The sequence below is a fragment of the Poecilia formosa genome, unplaced genomic scaffold (assembly GCF_000485575.1).
Source record: "Poecilia formosa unplaced genomic scaffold, Poecilia_formosa-5.1.2 Scaffold199, whole genome shotgun sequence".
Taxonomy (NCBI): Eukaryota; Metazoa; Chordata; class Actinopteri; order Cyprinodontiformes; family Poeciliidae; genus Poecilia; species Poecilia formosa.
Window position 1 is genome coordinate 188,998 of NW_006800138.1, and position 22,123 is coordinate 211,120.

The 22,123-nt window shown below is 38.0% G+C and overlaps 2 protein-coding genes across 5 annotated transcripts in view; one reads left to right on the plus strand and one right to left on the minus strand.

The window, feature by feature from the left end:
- The window catches only part of stk32c (serine/threonine kinase 32C), a 93,727-nt gene extending 84,929 nt beyond the window's left edge, over positions 1–8,798 (minus strand). The window contains exon 1 of the mRNA XM_007566786.2: positions 8,304–8,798. Within this exon, the coding sequence (XP_007566848.1) occupies positions 8,304–8,385 (82 nt within the window). The 5' untranslated portion in view covers positions 8,386–8,798. The remainder of the gene's footprint in view (positions 1–8,303) is intronic.
- Positions 8,799–11,303: 2,505 nt separating this feature from the next.
- Positions 11,304–20,666, plus strand: LOC103148147 (leucine-rich repeat-containing protein 27). 4 transcript variants are annotated; one of them, XM_007566787.2, is made up of 10 exons: positions 11,307–11,797; positions 11,881–12,011; positions 13,475–13,533; positions 14,549–14,701; positions 16,460–16,637; positions 17,817–17,915; positions 18,038–18,098; positions 19,395–19,474; positions 20,189–20,333; positions 20,433–20,666. In XM_007566787.2, the coding sequence occupies exons 1-10, from the start codon at positions 11,540–11,542 to the stop codon at positions 20,532–20,534; spliced, it is 1,266 nt and encodes a 421-aa protein (XP_007566849.1). In that variant the 5' UTR covers positions 11,307–11,539; the 3' UTR covers positions 20,535–20,666. The 4 variants fall into 4 exon arrangements, 3 of the variants coding, with proteins under 3 accessions (XP_007566849.1, XP_007566851.1, XP_007566850.1); XM_007566788.2 differs by having other exon boundaries at positions 11,310–11,797; positions 20,213–20,333; XR_001664046.1 differs by lacking the exon at positions 19,395–19,474 and having other exon boundaries at positions 11,304–11,797; positions 20,213–20,333; positions 20,433–20,463.
- Positions 20,667–22,123: the final 1,457 nt, after the last annotated feature.

Here is a 22,123-nt window from a genome sequence, read left to right on the forward strand (position 1 = left end):
ACAATAACTTCACCTGCAAAGCAGCTTCTCAAGTGAACTTTAAGGTTTGTGTAATTTTTCCGCTATAATAATTTGCTTTATCTTACTCCACTGCAAGCTACTGCTTTTATCTAAAACACAGTTACATGAATTGGACTGTGATGATTTCTCTTGATTTTCACTGACATGACAAGAAAAAAACAATAACTGTAAACTGGACCACATACTGATGGGACACACAAGCAAACACTACAAACGTTTTCTCTATAAATACATTTAATTTCAGTTATCGTTGTGAGCAGTCAGGTAGACTTCCTTTTCTTGCAAAGTGTTATTTTTATTTCTAGTTTTGTTATCTCGTTCGTTTTCATTGATGATAATAACCTTGCTCTAAATGGACACACGTCTCAACAAGCGAGAGCGACCTTTCCTCCAACTATCACCTGCATCACGCTGAGCTCATCGCTTTGAAGACTCCTTCGCTGCTACAGCTGTCACCGCCTGAAGCAAACTGGGTTACATAACCCCGGAGAGGTGGACAAAGCCGGCACGCGTGGCTACGGGCAGAGCTTTTATGAGACAACATAAGAAGCGGTGTAGGAACTTTGGTCGGGACTGAAGAAGAGGGAACAAAGGAGAGAAAAGAGAACCTCACGACAGATAAAAAAGAAAAACTTCCTTTTTAAAACAATGTTCCAGGAGAACACAGCCATTGTAGTGACAAGTTAAAATGGTTGCTGTCAGCAGGAACAGCAGGTGCAGTCAGGCAGTAGGAAAAAAAAAACAACAACACAGTATGAGAATCATAGCCAGTCCGTCAATCCGAACAGACAAGAAACCAACAGGACACCTGCTAAAGCAGAAAACCAAGCTCCAGTTCTCTGAGTTTATGTTTTTCCTTACAATCTATTACTCTGTTGTGTTTGAAATGTATATCTCTCTGCTGATTGACAGCAGGTAGATTTTCTTTGCCTCCATAAACAGGATTAAGTTGACAGTGGTTATTGCAGATTTGTAGATTTACTCGAAGTGAGGAAGTATTTTGGTGCCATTTTTAAACACCTGCGGGTTTCAATATGTATACCCAAGTATTTCTGGTCCAGTTTCTAGTGTAAATATCTTGATATGCTTGAAATTAAATAAAACTAGCTTAAAAGTAGTGATCAAGCAAGAAATTGGAGCATGTTTTAAGTTAAAATTAATGAAAAAGTTCGAGTTTCACTGGCACCGTTACCTAGCAACGGCAGCCAAGCCCAGCCGGTCACCTAGCAACCAAGTTTTAGTTCCACTGGTAGATTATTTCACTTATAACATGGTAAAAAAGTAATTACAAGTGAAATAATCTGCCAGTGGAAGTAATACTTTATCATCAATATTAAGGAATTATTTTCTTAAAATATCTTGCTGAAAAGTTACTTGTTAGTTTTTTTTTTGTTTCAACAGTACAATATTTGCACTAGAAACTAAACCAATTTAATTGGTAAGATTTTGTGTTTTTGCAATCTGTCCCTCTAGATAAAGTTTAGTAACAATACATTTCACTGATTTCACAAATTTGTAAATTGATCGTAAGGACAAGAAAATGAACTAGTTTAAATGAACCCATAGAATCTGTTGTTTATTATTGAGACAAATTTTTCTGGACAATAAATTGTCCCTGAAGTTATTGCGATAAACGGTAATATTCTTGTTTTGAGACCATTGTAATGGTAATGGCATAATTATGAAAAAACACATTCTCAAAGATCGATAAACTTTAAATTCTAATGAACACTTAATGTGTAAATAGAAAACATTTTAAATATTCAAAATAAATAAACAAAACAACAGAAACAACAAAAAAAATTATGAAATCTCCGTAAACAAAATAGTCCTTCAAAAAAAGGGGGTAGTTGAGACCAAGACTCAACATCCGGCTTTTGGTAGAAAGAAAGGAAAAGAAAAGAGACAAACGATTAATCATGCAAATGTAAATGCATTTAACTACTGCATTTAATTGATTTATTGCTGATTGTGACCTTCTGGACCTGACTGTGGTCACAATTGCTGATTGTGGATCAGCAGTTGCGGTTGGATCAGGAGGCTGGATCAGTTAAATGTAATTGCCCAGAGTTATTCTCGGTTGGTATCGCCCAGATACTAAAACATGGGATCAAAATGTTGCCAGGACAGTTTTCCTCCATCCTGCGTTACAGCAGCTCTGTAGCTAGCGGCAGGCAGGAAGCTGCACTGAATCAACATACAGTGACAAAGATGAAAGAAAGGGAGTGCCTGAGCAGTAATCAGACATCCATCTCTGCGTCTATCTTTATCCTCAACCAAATCTGCTTTCAGAGGCTCAGACTTTCAATCGCTGATGGGAGAAGCAGCAAGGCACACATTCAGACATCCAGGCACGCGCACCATCAAACGCCTACACACCAAATAAGAAGTTTACCGTCCACAGAAGTGCAAATTTGCCTTTGGCTTGACACGAATGATCAAATGAATACAGAGATAATAGAAAACACAGACCACACAAACGCCGGCGTCAAGCATACACTTAGAATTTCCTCGGATCAGAAATAACAAGTTTGAGCTCATTTTCAATTAAAGTCGACATTTGTCGATTCTTCACACTCTGCTGAGAACTGCTACTTATTCACATCATGTGTGCTTATTTCAAATAAGGCAGGAGGAGAGGAGATTTCGTTGGTCATGAGTCTGGAGGATAATTGTTAAACTCAGCTGCCGGTCAGTCATGAGGGACCGTTTATCACATCACCCCAGATATATATCACTTCCTTCACAGGTGGGATTCTGGTCACTAACAGGGAGGTCAGAGGTCACAGTTAGGATGTGAAAGATAACAGAATTCTGAAGCATGTTATTAGTTATAGCTTTTTTTTACTTCAGTTAGAAGTTAATTTTGTTCATCTGACACGAGAATTTTGTTCTTGTCAGATTAACAAACTGCACCAGGATCAGTTAGCCAATAGCATAAGGATGGATGGATGGATGGATGGATGGATGGATGGATGGATGGATGGATGGATGGATGGATGGATGGATGGATGGATGGAAAGTGGATGTATGGGTGGATGGATGGATGGATGGTTGGAAGATGGATGGAGGATGGATGGATGGATGGATGGATGGATGGAAGGATGGACGGACGGATGAATGGACGGATGATGATAGATGGATGTATGGATGGACAGAGGGATGGAAAGTGGATGTATGGGTGGATGAATGGATGGATGGAAAGTGGATGTATGGATGGATGGATGGATGGATGGATGGATGGGTGGATGGATGGAAAGTGGATGTATGGATGGATGGATGGATGGATGGATGGATGGATGGATGGATGGAAAGTGGATGGATGGATGGATGGATGGATGGATGGAAAGTGGATGTATGGGTGGATGGATGGAGGGATGAACAGAAACAGTTTTTCTGATCATGTGATCAAACTCTAATTTCCCAATCAGAGCTCCAATCTTCCAACTGGACTCTCTCCAATCATTAGAACCCAATGGATCGGACCCAGTCCAACCCACAGCACCGTGGGTCCAAGTGAGCCTGGGACGGACGGCAGCCGAGACACAACCAGAACCTGGAGCTGGGTCAGAGCAGCTGCCTTTCCTCTGCTAATCACCGCCATCAGCCAGGAGGAGCTCAGGCGCCTGGCAGCTGACCCGGTCTGGCAGCTGACCCGGTCTGGCAGCTGACCCGGACATCAACCTGACCAAATATCACCGGGCCAACAAGCCAGCCAGCCGGGTGGGGAAGCTGTTTCAGGGAGACGTGACATCCAGCGTGGGTAAGTCGGCCCGGTTCGCTCCAGCTCTTATCAGCTCCAAGCAGCTCTTTGAACAGCGAGCCGGGTGAAAGCGAAGCGAGGCGGTAAACCGTGCTCAAGGTGATCACACACATTAGACTCACAGAGTGGCTGAGCAGGGGACTGTTTTCATTGTTGCACACGCTGTAGACCACATTCCAGCAGCACAATTACATCAAACGCACTTTTGCACCATGCAGCAGATCCAAGCTCAATCTATATGCATAATGATAGTGATTAAAGTAACAGCAGTGATTAAGATAATAATGGAGCTTGTGATTCATGAGTGGCATCAGCCTGAGTAATGTTTGAAAATAAACCTAACCTCCTTGTTTCCTTGAGATTTCTGAGCTTTACATCATGGTGTAATGTTATTCACTCGTCAAAAACAGTGTTGCTTTAATTCTTTCACACATGTTTGAGGAATCATTTAATCTCCGTGGGAACCATTCAGGTGTGCAATACGCCTGGTTGGACTTAGCCCCGCCTTCGAGGCACAGCACTTCCTCAGAGCTGCAGCAATTAGCAAACACCTGGTGCTCAAGGTGATCACCTTGATTATATGAGCTAATTCTCAGTGAAACACTGGTAAAAACGTTGCTAAAACGTTAATAGAGGAGCCATTTTGTGATTACTTCCTGAAGATGTAGTTTCAGACAGAGAAGAAGTTTTAAAGACACAGAAGCCCAATTTAAAGACATTAAATTACAAAGTGAATTTTCTTTTAAAGGGGCAGGTGTTATGTGTTATCCAGGCACATAGTGCAATTTTATTGCACAATCAAGTAACTATGTTAACTCTAGTTGTTGTAAAAAATAAAAATAAAAAAAAGCTATATGTAATCAAATACGACTTAAAAGAAATTTGACTTCAAAATTTAACCCCTTGAAATTGGGCCTCTATTTCTTTAAAAGCTCCTGCTGTTTCTGAAACTCCACCTTCAGGAAGTTGTCAAACACGGTTCCACTACTAACCCTTTAACAACATTTTTACCTGCGATGCAATGAGAGGTAACTCCTATAATGAGCTCAGCAGATGTGCAGTTCCACCAGGTGTTTGCTAATTGCTGCTGGCTAGTTTGAAGGAACTGAGTGGGGAAATCGCAGGGTAGGAGTGCTCTGTGAGGTGGAAGCTCTGAAACTTCAAAACTGCAGATGAAACTAGCATCTTGAAGGCGGAGCTAGGTCCTACCCAACGTTTTGGACAGGTGAATGGTTGCCATGGAGACTAAATGATTCCTCAAACATGCATGAAATAATCAAGGCAACACTCCAGGTATGTTTGTGATTAACATAATAACATAATGTAAAAATCAAAAAAGTTGATTTTACATATCCTGCCCCTTTAAGTCATATTTGATATACACAGCATTTTTGTAGCTACTAAAGTTACTTGATTTTGGTGTAAAATGGCTGTATGTGACTGGAAAATACACAATGCTGCCCCTCTAATCATCCAGAATCAGCGACACCATAAAGATCCCAGATTCAGCTTTGATCATCTGCAGCATGGAGGAGAGCACTTAAAGCTGGAGGGCCACTCCTTCTTGCCTCCCCTCTCTGCGTCTACTTGCCTTGACAGCAGACTGCCTGACCCGTGGAGCTGGACAATTTCCCTTCAAGGCCGCTGACAGAACTGCTGTAGACCTAATTGGGTTATCCTTGCACGAGGGTGCACAGAGACACAAACATATGACCGGATCCCTGCTGTGATACGACCTCATTTATCCGAGTTTTTGCCTCTGCAGCCATGGCTTTTTTTTTTTAGTTCATCTCAGAGATACAGCAAAGTTGAGCTTATTGGGTGCACAGCTGAGCCTGTCGCAATAAGAAATGAATCAATTAATCACACGGAAAATTAAAATGAGCTTGATAATTTACATTTTAATGACTCATATTTTTGTTTTCAGAGACTTTGTAATCCACTTTGTTTTTTGTTTCGGTTGGTTGTTATTATTTTAGATTGTTAAAATATCTTCCAGCATTATGATGCCCTTAATCATGCATTACTTGAAAATGGTTTCAAACAACAATATTAACATTTATCACAATAATTAGTGGGGCAATTTATCATCCAGCAAAGTTTGTTATCATTACAGGCCTATTTGCTATCCAGTATGTAGTGTTTTTTTTCTTTGCTTCTTTACAAAAGTCCTCCCTGCCACTTTTGCCTGTTTTCCCTGTCTAAGCTGAATTATTATTTTTATATTATAACATGTATTATTGTTAAATTACAATATCATCGTCTATTGTAGTCATTTCTGGGACAATATAACTGTGTTACCTTCTGCTAGGTCTGGACGATTAATCAGTTTTATTAACTAATCAAAGTTTTTTTTGTTTTTGAATTTTTATTTTTTATTTTTTTACCAATGCATTTCTTGTGTTTCCAAAGTTCAGAGTGATGTCAGCCCATCCGGAGCCTCCATCTTGTTTTCCAAAGTCTTGGACTTTGAATTCAAATAGATACCAAGTAAGGAAGATTGAAATAAAAGCAAGTTTTTGAAAATATTTACTGTCATTTATCATTTTCAGATTTTATTTTTAAGCCATATTGCCCAGGTCTAATTTTTATTATTATGAAAATGCAGTATATATAAAACATAGCTTAAAACAAATTTGACTTTGCATCATCGCCATATCTGACACCTTGAATTGGCCTCCGTCTCTTAAGAAGCTCCTCCTCTTTCCAACACTCCATGCACAACAATGCCATTTACAGTCATTCTTAAGAGCATTGTAGTTCATATGATGAGCTCAGCAGACATGCACTTCAACCAGATATTTGCTAACTGCTGCTGCCACTAGTCTGGAGGAGCTGAGTGGGAGACGGATGACGCTCTGTGCGGCAGAAACTCCAAGGCGGAGATTTGTGAAACATTATGGTTGCCACCAGAGATTAAAGGATTTCTCAAACATTCATAGAAGAGTCAAAGCAACGCTCCAGGGAATAGCATTATAACATGATTTGAAGCTAAAAACAAAAGTCAGTTTACATTATACCTCACTGGACCATTTTAAAGATGCACTGATCTGCCTTTTTACTGGCCAACAAATAAATTAGAGGTTTCTTTAAGTACCAATCTGATATGTGCAAATATTGGTTTTATTGTTAATTGAATGCAACAAATGTTGATTATAAAATGAAGAAATTGTCCGTGTTCCTTGACAGAGGTAGTAGTTTGGAGTCTGTGTAGCAAAGCATTAATCTTTAAAATAAATTCCAGTTTTATAAACTTTTCATTGTTTCTTTTTAAAGCAAGCGATGCACTGATTGGGCTTTTACTCAACTGAAACTAATTTCCAGTTATCTTTTGTCGATTGAGGTTTTCTATAACACAAACAAACTTAAAAAGCAGGTAAGAGCCGAAATGTTTTACAGCAAAAAAGTAAAGATAAAAAAGCGTACTGCTGGTGGTTTGTTACATTGGAAATTTAAATTAAAATGTGTTAGGGAGGGACAATGCACACTAATTAACATTTCTGTAAACGCACCAGAATTAGCCAAAAGGTTATTTTTCATCAGTCGTCTCTGGACAATGAGAGATTTGTCTTGCTAAAACAAAGGTTATATAAAGTAAGTTTAAAATGACACACAAATACTATAAATCCAATCAGGATAAACAGTAAATACAAAACAAAGAAAGCAACAACATAATTATCAAGTAAATTTTGGATTTATACTTGAACTTCTTAGAGTTAAATAGTGACATAAGCTTGGATCCATAAGACAGGTTAATGTAATTTCATCATTTTCCAATGGATTCTGTCTATCTCCATTTCTTAGGACTTTTATTTTTTCCGAATCAGAATCGTTCGCTGTTTGAATCTGCAGGTCAGAAATCGGTGCCGGAAACAAAAAGCCCGATTGGTGAATCAATCCAGAGTTAAGTCAGGGTTTCTCATGCTGCTAATTTAAAAACACCAACCCAACCTCTGCTGATTAATATCTCAGATTATTTTGATGCTGTTTGTTGTGATGTATGTAACAGGTCTATCTTGTAACTCATATGAGTTATGTACAAATAAATTATTAATAGTAACAGTAATTACCTCTGCTGGTTAAAAGATGCATTTAAATCGTACATGTTTAACATTTCTTGCACATTCACTCAAACCGCTGTTTTACTTAATTATATCCACCATTAGGACTCTTATTCTGGCCTAATCGACTTGCTTATTGTCTTCTCTGATTGGAAAAGCTGCATGAGAACGAATAGAAAGAGAATAGAAAGAAACTTTCTATTCTCAAAGTGGTCAAACTAGAAAAGTAATGTTACTTTCCGTCTAAAATGGGTTATATAACTGGTAGGAATACAAAAGGAAGCTGGACTTTACGCCTCCAACAATTTTACCAAGACACAGGAAAAAGTCCAACAGCAAATGTGCTCAGTTTTTAACACTTACTCACAGCTCAGTTTGGGCTTCAAATGCATTTCTCAGTTAATTATGTAAATGACTCCTTCAACTTAATCAGTGTTTGTACTTTTCCCAGCGCTTACCATCTTCCTTCTCGTCGAACACTGGTCTCTTTGAAGAACTGTTGGCTCCCATCCTCTTCTTCCACTTGCCCCAGTGAAACATTGATGCTCAGATTGCATTCCTCGCCTCTTGGAGAGAAACTACAGCTTAGCGTTGGACACCCTCCTCCTTAAAAAACAGGCAGCCGAGCATTTCACCAGACTCCGTTTGGTTTGGGGGATGTTTTCTTTCTATCTGTCCGTGTTCCCCTGTTTTCAGCCGACAATCTGAAGCAGCGCGAGTAAATGAGGATGATGATGGTAAAAGTAATTTCGGATGAGATGACGGGAAGTGAAGCGAGCGGATTTTGTGGACGTGTTGGGATCTGACAGTGTTCTGTAAGTTGGAGCTGGATGTTCAAACAGTGACTCGATGTTTGTAGCGCTCAGCTGTCTTCCGCAGACAGACCAATACGCTTCCAGCTCATCGATGCTGCCGCGAGTGGAAGCTGCGTTAAGCTGCAAATAAAGACCGGAAGCAGAGGCAATTTGCTTAAGAAAATAAAAGTCGCTGCGCCAGGAACGCTTTCAGACCTTTTTACCTGGAAAACAACGCTTATAAAAATAGATTATTGTGTATTTTTTACAAGGAAATAAATAAAGTGTATTTTGTTACGGTTTATTATTTTATAATTTTTAATTTCTAATTTAGTATGATTATTTCTAGGAGGGGTACTGTACTAGCAATATCCTTCAAATATTGTTATTTTATTTATTTTAAACTGTTGCACTCATCACTGAAATTTCATAACAGTGATTATTATGATTTATATTATTATTGCCACTATTACTATAATTTTGTGTAATTGCATTACATTTAAATTTCAATAAATTTTACTATAATTATAATTTTTATTAATAATTTTTATTTTATTAATATCCATTTATTGTTAGTGAAGGGCAACTTCATAACGTATTATTTACAATTTGATTGATTTGCACTTACAATTGTTGATATCATCATTATTAAAATAATACTGGGTTTATTTAAAATGTATTTTTTATTTCTTTCAGAACAACTATAACTTGTTTTTAAGCTTATTTATTTGATATGGTGTTGAACTTATTTTAAACTTAAACACACATTATTTTCATTAGATTATTTTTAGCATAGTTTTAGTCTATTGTTTATTTATTAAAACGGTTTCATTTTTTTATTTACAATTTCAGTGTATTGCACTTATTATTATTGTTAAACTTTGTGAGCAGTCAAGTCCTTTATTTAAAGATAACCGGAAGCTACATGTTACTATTCTGGTTAACTTGACCATCATTTGCCACTGCTGGTTTAGTTACTGGGTGTGCACCATGCACACGCCAGAGTGCCAGAGTACTACTGTAGGCAGATTCAGCTCCAGCAAAAGGGGACGCCCACTTAATAATGACATTCATTGTCGTTATTATTATTACCAAAATCTAATTCAGATAAATGGTTTGGTATAATTTCAAATGCCACATTTAATGCATTTAATGAAGCACAATGTGTTATGTTGGTTAGTTTTGATTTACAGATTTTGTACATTTTTGTCCCATTGATCGTCAGTGCAAGTACAATAGTGAATATATATTATTAAAAACAAATAATTGTAATTAGTTTATGATCAAATTTGGTCATACTTAGAAAATCCATCTGTTTTTTCTTTCCAGTGCAAACCTGCCACTCACAATATGGTGGACTAGTTAATATTTCATTTCTACTAACGGAGCCAAATCATGGTCTGTTCTTTTCTCCCCACTGTCCCTGATCTCAGCATTTCAAGTTAAGCTCCTTCCATCCCGGACTGTTACTATTTACGGCAGTTTATTCCACCGGCTGACTGTGAAGGAACGCACCCATGAGAAGTCGGTGTGCCTGCCACACGTAGCACATAAAACAACCAACCCTCTGTTTAAAGCCATGTGCAGCCTCTAGGAACAAAGACAGAGAGCACAGGTGGGCTTTAACGCGATGTAAGGTGTTAACTGGTGCTGGCCTTCATCAGAGCAGTGAATTAATATTTGACAATCCGATTAGAATATGGATGGGTGGAGCCGGAGTACTGAAAAAAAGACCAGAAGGTTATTAATTTACACGTTGGGTTTATTTGTTGATGTTGCTCTCCAGATAATGTCACATTCCATTTTAGAGGACATTTGAATTGGATAACTTTTATTTTTTTTCTCTCTTTATTCAAACTATAATGTAGTAACCTGGGGGATTTAAATTGGGTATAAATGTCTAGTGGAACCTTCAAGAATTAAAAGTGCAGTCGTTAAATATGTGATAATTTAAATACAGTTGTTAAGCAATATCTTAATAAATGTAGCAGTAGCAATTTAATATTAATAAAAAATATTAAATAAATAAATATGAGTGGAACAATTAACATTTAAATTGCAGTGTATTGTAAGCCTGGCAGGCCACCAGGCTTTACTTTCGCACCCACCAGGCTAAGCATTGTTTATTTATTTTAGTTTTTTTTTTTTTTTCAATGATTGCTTTTTTCAAAGACTTTATAGTTGATGTTTACGTATTAGTCTTCAAGTCTTCCAAAAACACGTAGTTATCAAATTATATTTTCACATTTCCTGTCAACTTTAAACATTTTTTTAACCCAAAAACAATGTGGACGAAGGAAGTTTACTGTCTTCTTGAAAGTAACCTTTCAGCAAGATGTAGGAGCTTGTTTTATGTAAATAAAACCTTAATATTGATGAAAAAGTGTTATTTCATTGACAGATTATTTCACTTATTTTACAAGTCAAAACAGCCAATGGAAGAAGTTCTTTCCCAATTTTAAGAAATTGTTTACTTAAAACAAGTTCTTACAGATTGCTGGAAGGTTATTTGTAAGTTAATTTTGTCTTATTTCAAGTGTATTAAGATATATGCGTTAAAAACTAGACCAAAAATACTTAGTAAGATGTTATGTTTTTGCGGTGTTTTATTTGGCCCTTTTGGCCCTCCGTAGAACTCATAGTGACTGCTGTTGTTGTTGTTACTCTTGTTGCTATGGTTACAGTTTGAATCTTGGGAGACTCCGTTAAAAGTTAGCTTACTTTTAAAATGAGTACAAAACGTTTTGGTTTAAGTATTTAGGTTTTTTTTTATGTCGTTGGAGTTTAGTAACTGGGAAAGCAGGGGACGCTTTCTGACATTTATTCAGCCGGTAGTTGTCCAGTTTTAGCTAAAGCGGATACAGTTAGCTTCTTACGTAAAATCACTACTCATGGGTTAAATGCCGCAAGAAAAAATGATGTTCGAAACCGAGTTGGTCCAGAATGACCTTAACTGGACTTCTTCAATGGCTGTCTTTGACAAAGACATACAGGGACGCTTTGTCTTCGGAGACAATGATATGAACTTAGAGAGGAAATTCAGCCTGCCTGAGAAGACCGAGCCAGAGGATGAGCCCACTCCCACAGACACGCTAAGCCTGAAGGGATCCAATCTCACTTATGTTCCTGACAGTGTGCTGAAAAACAGCCTGCTCACGGTCAGTCCAGTACACAGCAGCAGCAGGTGTATGCTCGGCTTCATGTTGCCTCTTTATTTAACAGGATTCCCGTTGTTCCTCAGCGTCTGTGCCTGCAAGAAAATAGGATTTCCAGCATTTCTGGATCATTGTTCTCCAGCTTGCCCCAGCTGCAGTGGCTGGACCTCAGAAAGAACCTCATTACGTCCCTTCCTGTTGAAATTGGCTCACACAGGTCAGGTCCTATTGCATTTATTGTATTTAAATCGGCCAATCTTTAGCAAAAGTATTGTACACTGCACATCTGGTCGCCTTATAACACATGCCCATCAGAAAGTAAATTAGTTCTCCCATTTATCAATAGCGGAGGTTTACATTTCTATTCTTGTGTGCGTTGGAGATCACAGTTAAAATCAAAGTTTTTGTTTTTAGAAATCACTGCATTTCTATGTTGTTTAATCCACAGGCTTTTCAGCTTGTAACCTCCCCAAAATAGAGCCACACCTGGTGACTCTCCCATAATACATGTAAAATTATTTCATAAATACACAGAGTGACATAATCATCTTTAAAGTGGCATTTTATTATTGAATTTCATATTTTAAAGGTTTAACTTATTACCGTATGTTCCAGATTGTCTTTAGTCAGAGGCTTCTTCAAATTTGCCGTAATACAGACAGTTGCAGCTCTTTGAATTACTATGAGTTACTGCAACATTTAATTTTCCTTTGAGATCAGTAAAATGTTTTTGCATGAATTGAATAAGTTGCACTATTTGTTGCATTTATTTAGAAATTGTCAAACGTCAGGTCGTCCATCTTGATGATATGATTTGGTGATGTACTAATATTGTATTAAGTCAAATAACACACATTTCAACAAGGCAGTACAAAGTGGTTTAAACCATTAAAACATCAGATAGAAAGAAGCAATAAACACTACATTTTGTCAAATCCTATCAAGAAGATATGCATTAAATATGTTGATCAGTGTTCCATTTATTGTTAATAAAAGGCAACTCATAAGAGCTGAGATTTAGCCTGGATTTAAATCAACTCAGTGTTATATTGCTTTGATGTTTTCTGGAAGTTTGTTCCAGATTAGAATAACATAAAAAAATGAATGCTACTTCTCCATGTTTGGTTCTGGTACTGGTGCAGAGTAGATCAGAGCCAGAAGACCTGAGTGTTTGAAACAACAACTTTAAACTGGGGTGGTGAGCTCTATCTTCCTGGTTTTAGTCAGAATGCCAGCATCAGCATTCTGGATCAGCTGCAGTTGGAGGACTGATTTTGTTATTCAGACCTATAAAAACAGGATGAATGGATGAATTTCTCTTTTTGCATAGAATTGCAGGGTCATTAGTCCTTTAATCCTGAAAATGTTCTTCAGGTGATAAAAGGCTGACTTTGTAACTTTCTTTATGTGTTTCTGAAGGTTGAAGTCTGAGTCTGTCACCACGCCCAGATTTCAGATCTAATCACTAATTTCTAGCTGTAATAACTGAAGCTGTGTGCTGATTCTAGATTGTTGCTCTTTAGATCGAAACATAATTACTTACAGCTTGACGATTATTTTTTGATACCAGCTGTGTGGTGAAATTGGACTAAAAAATAAACTCAAATGAACTTTACTATGTTGTGTAGAGGAGAGTCATTGCTTTCAGCCATCTCATAACCTGTCATTCTGATCATGCAGGTGTCTAACACATCTTCTACTTGAGGCCAATCCCATCACAGAGCTTCCAGCAGAACTCGGTGAGCTCAGTTCACTCACATGAATTAGTGAGCAATGTTTCACCCTTTGAGACGCAAGGTTTCTCCTTTGTTTCATCACTGCCTCCTGTCTCAAACACACCAGTCACATTCAGTAAACAGATAGTGGCAACATGAAAAATAACAAAAGATTAAAATGAGGAATGTTGAGCATCTTTTGAAGTTATACTTTGGTGTCAGTTTTAAAGAAAAGGAAAAACTTAATGATTTAACACACGAGCATCACATTATCATCAGCAGCAGAACTGAAACGATTGATCAAGTGAAAAACACCCAGACTGATCTGCTCATGTCAGATCTTGATAACCCTAAAAAGCTTTTATTTCTCTTTAAAATAACTTTTTCTCATAAAATTAAAGCATCTTTCTGGTAAAATTGTGTCTTTATTCTGCTGATATAATCACATTACTTTTGTAGTTAAACAAGAAATTTCTATATCTTGGCACTGCTTCTCCATTGTACAACTCAGAAAAGGGATGATTGAAATGAAAGCCATGTTTTGAAAATATGTATATTTTTTTCTAATTTCTTTTTTAGAAAAAAAAAATCGATTAAATCACAGATCGGATCTGGTATGAAAAAAAATTAGATTTTGATTTTAATCCATATACAGATTAAAAAACCCACTTTTTGAAAATATATTTTGTTTATAATTCCTTTTTCAGAGACAAAATAAAATGTTTGATTTAAAACAGAAAAAAATTGTGATTTTGTTTTTAAGCTATACTAAGAATTTAAAACAAAAAATTTGACTTTATTTTCAAACTATATAAAGAAATAAAAGCCACTTTTCAAAAATATTTCCTGTTTGTAAATTCTTTTTCAGATAAAATCAAATTGAGTAAAAAAAAACCTGACAAAAAACCTTATTAAAATTGGATCTGATCTGAAAAATATCATAGATTTTATTTTTAAGCCGTGTCACCCAGCTCTAACACTTGTCTTGTTGTACCACTGAAAGCTGCTACAGCAAACATCCCTTCCCTTTGTTTTGTAGGCAATGTGATTACACTGAGAGGCCTGAGCCTGAGGGACTGCCCCATTCATTTTCCTGCAAAAGAGGTTTTGCAACAGGGATGCTACACCATCTTGCAGCACCTGAGGACCGTTCTGGCAGAGAGGGAAGTCAGCGAGAGGAGGAGCCTTGCAGGTGAATCAAAGGCACCTTAACGGTCCTCGTTCTTCCTAACCATCTGCTCTTTGTCAAAGATAGGACGACTGGGAACAAAAATAGCTCCTTGCCCTGGTACCACTTTGCTGGCGTGACTTGTGTTCCCTTGGAGACAGCTTGTGCCACTCGCCTCACTCCCTCTCCTATTTTTTTTTTTCGTCCTCCTCACTGCTCCAGCTTCCAGCTCTGTAATATTTTTAGCCGGGTGGAAAATGATCGATTACCAGTGGGCTCTAAACAGGAGCTCTCTGCTGTCTGGAGGTAATCACCGTCAGAAGCCCTAGACAGCCCTCCACAGGAGATGCAGCTGATGCACAGTGAGCAAAGCCAGAGTCCTGATCCGATCATTCCTCTCCCCGTTTACAAGGTTATTAACGGAGGCAGAGCTCCGGTCTTGGGAGAGAAAGCTCTTTTTATTCACTGTTGCAGCCTCACAGTGTCAGTCTATAAACATCGCAGCCTTTATTTACACACTCTTCAACCTTTTTTCGGTGTCACAAACCCTGTTTTGGTGGTTTAAAGAAGCATTTATTCAATATAGGAATGCAAGTTATCCTTAATGAGTTAATCTAAAGTAATTTGATAGCATCAAATATTGATAAGCGGCCATTTTCTTCTTCTTGTATCAATAAGGTCGTAACCTTTCCATAACAAAATCTTATATTTATCTTAATATGCTGAATTTAAAAAGATAATTCTCCAAGGAGTCCTACATCAGGTCTGTGAGACTATTTGCTGAAAACAACTGAGAAGTCAAATTAAAACCCAAGTCTTTCGCAGCAGAGGAAGAAGGAGAGGCACAAAGTCTCATTGGATATGAGTGTGAAAGCTGTGTTAGATGCATTTTGTATGTGCAAAATAGGTGAGTAATGACTTAAATAATACCAGCTTGTGAAAATATGCCTTCAGGAAAATGCTTAAAAGTAGATATTAGCATAAAAATGTGCTGTAAATGTAAATACCGCAGTTACTGCAGCACATGTTCATTGGAATTTACACACATAAAATCAAGCATAACTACCTTCACTTGTTGAGCTTTGATTGGACTATCAATAAGTGCCGTTATGACAGAAAAAAGGAATGTTTACAACCAGTTTACTTCATACAGACGAACATGTGAAAGTTGCTGTCGGTCACAGTTTCAGTCAACTGGACATGAGGTCGGACGCAGGACTTGATCCGTCTCTGTCCTTATTCCAGACTCCGTTTGGGTTTTGAAAATGTCATAAATTGTATTCCGCCCTCTACATGCTCTGGGTAATGCCTGTCGGGATTGCATGTTCCCCACTGACAACGCTGGACCATGATTTCTTGTTATTTTCCTTGAAACCTCAATGACCACAGTGTGTTAGCAATGTTAACGGAAGTTTAGTTCCTCCAGATAAAGGCTGTGTACTTCCATACAAATTGCGACCACCAATTGGTCAGATGCTGACAAACCCTCTAGAATGATGGACAGGTAGCATCATGTATCAGAGGGCCCCGCTTCAGCATGACCAGCGGGCCCCCCTGCTGGATGGCGGCCAAACTACAACACTACAAGAAGGTCTAAGCGGGTTTTAGTTAATCGATAGGAACTAATTGTAATCTAATATACCATTATTTGTGTGCAACCCTAATTCATTATAGCCTGCCTGTTGTGTTGTTCCTTGCTGTCACTAGAAGTGTTTTGAACTGTTGCAGCCATCGCGTGCTCCGAGAACACACTCGTAGCCGCCATGTTTGTTTCTTTGCCAGCTGAGAACGAGCTCCAGCTGGTGAAGCTGCCAGACTCCAGTGTGGATGGATCAGCAGACGAGGACGGGCTGCTGAGGTTCAAGGAGCTCAAATACGAGTTGATGTTGCTGGAAAAAGCAGAGATGTCCTTGGTACCATACACCAGCCGGAGGTCTCTGCTTCGCCCTTTGGACGAAATGTGGGTTTAAGTGTATGAATGGGATCCGATAGGAAGTAAAATGATATTCAGCATGTCACACATATATTTATACCCCATAAACTTATTATAATGTCATGTTTCATCAATGGGGTGAACCAGGTTATGTCTTAAGAGATATTCAGCAATGCGGTGACTTACTGAGTCTAAATGATGGTCCATCTTTGGGTTTTGGATTATTCCTGCTGTGCGACAACAGTATGAGGTGCTTCCTTCTGCAGATTGAAAGACTCATCTTTCTATCTGAAAGATACATTCTTTCTATCTCTGCGGAAGAAATAAGATTTTAGACCAATTGTGTCCACACCTATTGCTCTAAGGGTCAAAAGTGGCAAATTTAAACTACTGGACTCAAGATTCATTAAATTCAAAGTACAAAACAAAAGTTTTTTTTTTTACTTGCTGAACAATAAACACAAGTTTAATGAAATCTGTATAACACTAAGGATCCAAAACATTAAAAGGGCTCTTGACTTGTTGCCTTGTTAAAAGAAAAACAGACAATTTCCCAATTTTGGGGGTCATCAATTTTCTATTTTGTTTGCCAAATTTGAACAATTCTTGAGTTGTGGTCCAAGGCCAAACAAAAATGGACACGCCTGTTTTAGCAATATTTAGAGAAATATCTGCAGAGTTTTGCACACATTTGAAGTGAAAACATATCTAGTGAGAGATGTATGAATGGAACATTAACTACAGCAAAAGCAAAACGTTTACAGAAATTAAAGTGATCTTCAAAATTACAGCACATCTACAGCAGAATGACTGAAGAATAAAAGAATCAAAGCTTTGAAATCCCCCAAGCCACCCAGACTGAAATGCTTAAGCTAAAAGGGGACATCTTGTTCCAGCTTCTTTTGTGTTCAGCAGGTCCGCAAGTCCACATATTCAGCAAATAACCAGAAATCATTTAAATTTTCCACATACTTACCTTCTAACACAGCACTTGTGTTATTTGTTATGCAGTCACAGCATGGAGCAGCTGAATCTGTTGTTACTGCAGAAAACTGTAATTCTGAAGGACTTGCATGTGGGAAGGAGATACCTAGCCACTTCTTTTCAGTGACATTCTCCGTAGAATGTCAAGTAGAAATAATGCTGTTTTCTCACCGAGGCTTTGAGGAGTGATGGGAATAAAAGCATTTTCTTTTGTTTTTTCAGGAAAGCTTCTTCTACCCAGGTCGTTCCCGAGCTTCAAGTTTCCGGCTCTCAGTACGGGAAGAAGGCAGAAGCAGCTGCGCGGAGAGAGAAGGAGAGAAGGTGGGCTGATTTTTAGCTCCTGTCCTTTAGACTTTATATTTTAACTTTTACATTTCACAGAAAAACCATTTAACTTGAGTAAAATCATTAAAATACTGCTTTGTTCTGTGACTCTGCTGCAGAGAGGCTTCTCTAAAGCTCCATAAACAAGCCAAAGGAAAAGCAAAACAGAAAAAGAGACAGGTATATGTGGGACACAGCTACTCTATTTTCACCTGGTAACCACCAGGGGGCGCTGGTCGTCCATCTATATCACAGTGAATGTTTAATGCAGTAAGCCAACTAGAATCTATCCAGATACAGCAAGGATGCAGAGACATTCTAACAGTTAAAAAAAGATTTCTTACATTTTTAAATTTTAATATCAGATAAAGATAATCTCTGTAAATACAAAATGCAGTTTTTAAAAGATTAAGGGAAAGGGAAAGGAACAACCTATCCCTCTGTGAAAAAACAGGTACCCCCCTAAAGTAGGGCTGGCCGATTAATCAAATGTTCGGTTTTTGAAGATTTAATTTTTGGAAAATCTGGATTTTTTTTCTCACCAATGCACCCCTTTGGCTTCTAGATCAGAGTGAAGTTAGCCAGGAACTACCATGTTGTCACAAACTAGAGAGCAGAATTCATGTTTCTGTAGAGTACTTCAAGTTTTCCTGGTCTGGAAAAAGCAAAGTAGCACTACAACATCACACTACTACCACCATGTTTTAACATTTTGGAGTCTAAAGGCACTTTTGGATTCTGTTCTGGGTCGTTTTCTGACTCCCTGGATGAATTGTTGATGCAGTTTTGGAATAATTTAGACTCTTCTATAACTAAATTGTATTTTCAGACTCAACTATTGCCACAGCCGCTGTAACACAGACAGCTACAGGAGATCCTTTCCTCCCTCTCAACAGAAACCTAATCACTGTCTGTGTTTAAATAGCTTTGTAATCCTTTCACAGACATCTATCAGTGAATAGATAGATGTCTGTGAATTTCTGTTTGATCTGGGCATGGTGAGATCATTGGACCTACTCTATGTTGTCAGAGAGGTTCTGTTAGAGTAATTTCCTTATCCTAAAGGACTGGATTTAACTCATGAAATTGAACTTGGTCTTCAAAAAAAGCGGATAACTGCTCTTTGTATTTACTCAGGTGTGATACCAAAATGCATTTGATGATGACCTATAAACCTGACAAAAGAAATCAGTAAGAGGGTGTAGTCTTTTCACAATACTGCAGTTGGATGTTTTTCAACCATATTTCAGCGCTTACTGCGGAAAATTAACTCTTCTTATTTGGCAAATATTCAAACATACCTAAAAAGAAGTGAGAAATAAAAAGGCAGAAATGAATTTGAATTATGTATTGCAGTAAGTCTGTCATGTTGTTGCTTTCAGGCTGCAACTTAGGGCGTCCTGCAATAGCTCCTTTATGCAATAAAAATCAAAATAATGTGCTGTGAGACACATAGAGCTTCTCGCTACGTTACAGGAAGTGGATTCAAAGTGGCATCTAGAGGGACCTTCACAGGAGCCGAAGTTGTGCTTGTCCACAGAAAGGGAAGAGGACAGGTAAAGTGGAGAAAAGTAGCACAGATTCCCAAGAGATGCAGAGATATTAGGATAGGAGCCAGGTGTGTGTGGGTTAGTAATAAATCAGAATATTCAGCAGGAAGTCATAATTTAGTGTCATTGTGCTGATCACTATGCTGCACAGGACATTAGGACTCTTCATGTAGAAGTTGATCATTGGCTGGGTCTTTATACAACTAATGAAAAAATGGTAGGTAGAAATATAAACTTATTTGATTCTGCACCCTTTCTTTTATGTCTTACTTTACACATTATTCTGTATTTGGAGAATAGAAAAAAAATGAAATTAAACAATAAAAAACAGAACAATTTCTTCCACAAGAGAGAGATGACACACCAAAGCCGTTTCTGTCAAACATATATCCACCAAAAACAGTCTCTACTAACAACATCCATCCTCCATCATATTAACCATTTAAAATTGATTTACTGTATCTTATTATAAATTGAGTTACATTTTTTACATTGTTTTTAACAGAGTTTTCATGTGGATGAAATGCCATAATGCTTAAAAATGCATTTGTTTTCCCAGATATGCAGCTACATGTGGACTAGACCTACTTCTCTGAAAAGCAGCTGTTTTTTTCTGTTTTCTGTGAAAGAATCAGTCACAGTTTCTGCACTTTCACTCTACTGTCCACCACCTATAGTGCAAAACCTCTGACCATTAAAATCCTCTCTTCTGATAACCAGGTTTGACCTTTCTGGCACCTGTAGATCAGCTCGGGAGCTGGAGCGAAACATCCGTACTCGTGTTAAGCGGCTGCAGGAGAGACACAGGAATACCAGGAGCACTGTGAACCAGGAGATGTCAGCGACATTGGAGGACGTGGCAGAGGTCAGCACCGAGAATCTACAGAAACCCATCTGTATTGAACTCAGATATCATTGATTTCATCTTTTTTGTTTTTAACTTTTTTTCCCATCTGACCAACAGATCAGGAGGTTACAAGCACGACTTCTTGAAAGAAAAGGTCAGCGAAGGAATTTTGAAAACCCTTTCAGTCCAGACTCCTGGCCGAGACTCCTCTTCAAGTGACTTGGACCGCTGACCGTTTACACCATGTTTTGAGTTTTAGGAATCAAAACATCCTCCAGACGACTTAAAAAGACGATTCCATCATTAGTGGCCAAAATGCAGACATTTTAAAAATAAACATATCAAGTCTAATTGTTTTTTTTATACTGGATGTTTGCAACACAACTGCTCCATTTTACACTTTAGGTATGGTTAACATTCACAGATCTGTTTGAAATCAATTCAAAAACATGCCTGGAGTGTTGCCTTGATTCTTTCATGCATGTTTGAGAAATCATTTAATCTCCCGTGGCAACCGTTCAGCTGTGCAAAACGACTGGGTGGACCTAGCGCCGCCTTCAAGAAGCTAATTGATTGATTCTTTCATGCATGTTTGAGAAATCATTTAATCTCCATGGCAGCTGTTTGGAGCTGTGCAAAACGACTGGGTGGACCTAGCGCCGCCTTCAAGAAGCTAATTTCAACCGCAGTTTCCAAGCTTCCACCTCACAGAGCACCCATACCCTGCAACTCCCCCACTCAGCTCCTTCAGACTAGCCAGCACCAATTAGCAAACACCTGGAGGAACTGGGGATCTGCTGAGGCCATTATCCAAGCTACTTCTCAATGAAATGTTGGTAAAAATGTTGTTAAAGGGTTAATAGAAAAGCCATGTTGAGACGACTTCCTGAAGGCAGAGTTTCAGAAAGAGCACGAGTTTTTAAAGAGACAGAGACCCAATTTCAAGGTGTTAAATTACGATGTCAAATTTATCTTGAGTTATATTTGATATATATGCTAACTTAAGATAAAATAGTTACTTGATTAAGCTATAAAATGGGACTATGTGTCTGAAAAACACATAATATTGCCCCTTTAAAGAAATTCAGATATTTGCTCAGTACAAATGTTATACTTTTCCAGACTTTTGTAGACTCTAATTTGGGGACTTGTGAGACAAAAGTGGAACTTTTTATATGTCCCAATACATCTGACATTAAAATACACCATCAGTTCAGGAAAATAGAATCATGCCAGCAGTCAAACACAGTGGTGGTAGAGGCATGGTCTGGGAATGAGGGGATTTTTCAGGACCAGAACAACAACTCACAACTTCACCAGTAACACTTTTTTAGTGTATTTATTGTCACAGTTACAGTTTTTCAGTATTTTTCTGTGTGCTGTGGAGCCAAGAATCAACATTTCATTGCCAAAATCTCTGTTGTGTCTTTGTCCAATGACAATAAAGTAAATCTAAGAAAGTCCAGCCAAATGATCAGTTCATGACTCAACACACTTGGGTTTATGTAACAGGATACTAGCAAGTCCACCTCTGATTAACTCAAAAAAAAAGAAGAAAAAGACAGTGTAGGAGTGACTAGCCAATGTCTGGACATAAATCTTACTCAGATGCTGGGACATGACCTTAAAAGGACCCAGAAAATGCCTGGTAGCACAGAAATAAACAGCCTGACCCAAAAAAAAGCACCACCAAATATAAAAATAAAACGGGTCACACACCCTAATATTTAATGGGACCGCCTTTGATTTTGATTAGAACACACATTTGCTGTGGCATTGTTTCGATAAGCTTCTGAAATGTCACATTG